Genomic DNA, 1,118 nt, shown 5'->3' with positions numbered 1-1,118 from the left:
GTCCTAGCATTGCACCATGAATCAATTCCAACATCACACACTCTAGATCCAGCCCCTTCTGGAAAATGTCCACTTCAATGAGGCATTGTGTCTAATGATTCCATAAAATAAATAAATAAAATGATACCAGAAAACAGTCACTGTAGCTCATGTGTGTCCAGGTGCCAGGGCACAGGTTGAATAGAATTGATATACATTACTTTTTATGTCTCAGATAAGAAAATGAAAAGTAAATATTGAAGAAAACAAATTATATAGTTACATTCAGTAATGTTAAGCCCAGTTTCTGAGAATACAACTAGGCCTAAACACCAAGCTTCTGGTGCTAGAGTCTGACAGTTTAGGCTGTTCTAGAGGGTGCATAGACAAACACAGTGCTCCAGCAGCCACAAATCCTGGCAATAAACATGGAGAAGGGTCACTGCCATTTCACTTTCCTTTCTTATCTTGGAAGGGCTGGCACTGGTTACTATAGTCAGTGCACACTGCAAACCTCCAAGTAGTGGCAGAAAGTCTCAGCCTGACTTTGCAGTCACCATAGTCAAAGCACTGACCCAGCTGTATTTCGAGATCAGAGATTCTCTGGATGTGTGATTCCAATGCTTCCTGGCAAGCTTGCAGCTCTGAGAATTGCAAGCTGAATTCTCCATTCCACAGCCCTTGTGCACAGGCTTCCTTGGTGTTAGCTGAAAAGAGAAAGGAGTTCACTTGAAAAATCACAGCCCTCCCTACGTTGTATCTTTCATAACACCCATTGCCAACATCTCTGCATGTTCATGAAAGCACCTGTTAAACCCAGGCACTGAGAGGGACATGATGCATACAAAGACAATGTCATTATCCCTGGGGATGATTAGAAATAGTTGGCTAGGAAACAATGTCTCCAAGAGAATAAATAATCACCCATCTGAGCAATATGTCTTTAAATTAACTAAAGATCATGTCTGGGGGCTGGTGAGATGGCTCAGTGGTCTAAAGCACCTACTTAGAACAAGCTTAGCAAACAAAGCACAAGGATCACGGTTCAATCCCCCAGCACCACATGCCAGCCAGCCCCGCCCCCTGGTGGGCTGAGCTGGGGACACACACATACACACACACACACACACACACACACA

General features: G+C 43.7%; 1 protein-coding gene across 2 annotated transcripts in view; it reads right to left on the bottom strand.

The window, feature by feature from the left end:
• Nucleotides 1-6: 6 nt before the first annotated feature.
• LOC111814936 (neuroblastoma breakpoint family member 4-like) overlaps nt 7-1,118 on the bottom strand; it is a 2,528-nt gene continuing 1,416 nt past the window's right edge. For both annotated transcript variants that reach the window (XM_023708797.1, XM_023708798.1), the window contains exon 2: nt 7-686. In XM_023708797.1, the coding sequence (XP_023564565.1) occupies nt 430-686 (257 nt within the window). In that variant the 3' untranslated portion in view covers nt 7-429. The remainder of the gene's footprint in view (nt 687-1,118) is intronic.

This window comes from Octodon degus, unplaced genomic scaffold, assembly GCF_000260255.1.
Source record: "Octodon degus isolate 3935 unplaced genomic scaffold, OctDeg1.0 scaffold02417, whole genome shotgun sequence".
Lineage (NCBI taxonomy): Eukaryota > Metazoa > Chordata > Mammalia > Rodentia > Octodontidae > Octodon > Octodon degus.
The sequence above is the reverse complement of the archived record's forward strand: the minus strand, read 5'-3'. Positions and strand labels throughout refer to the sequence as shown.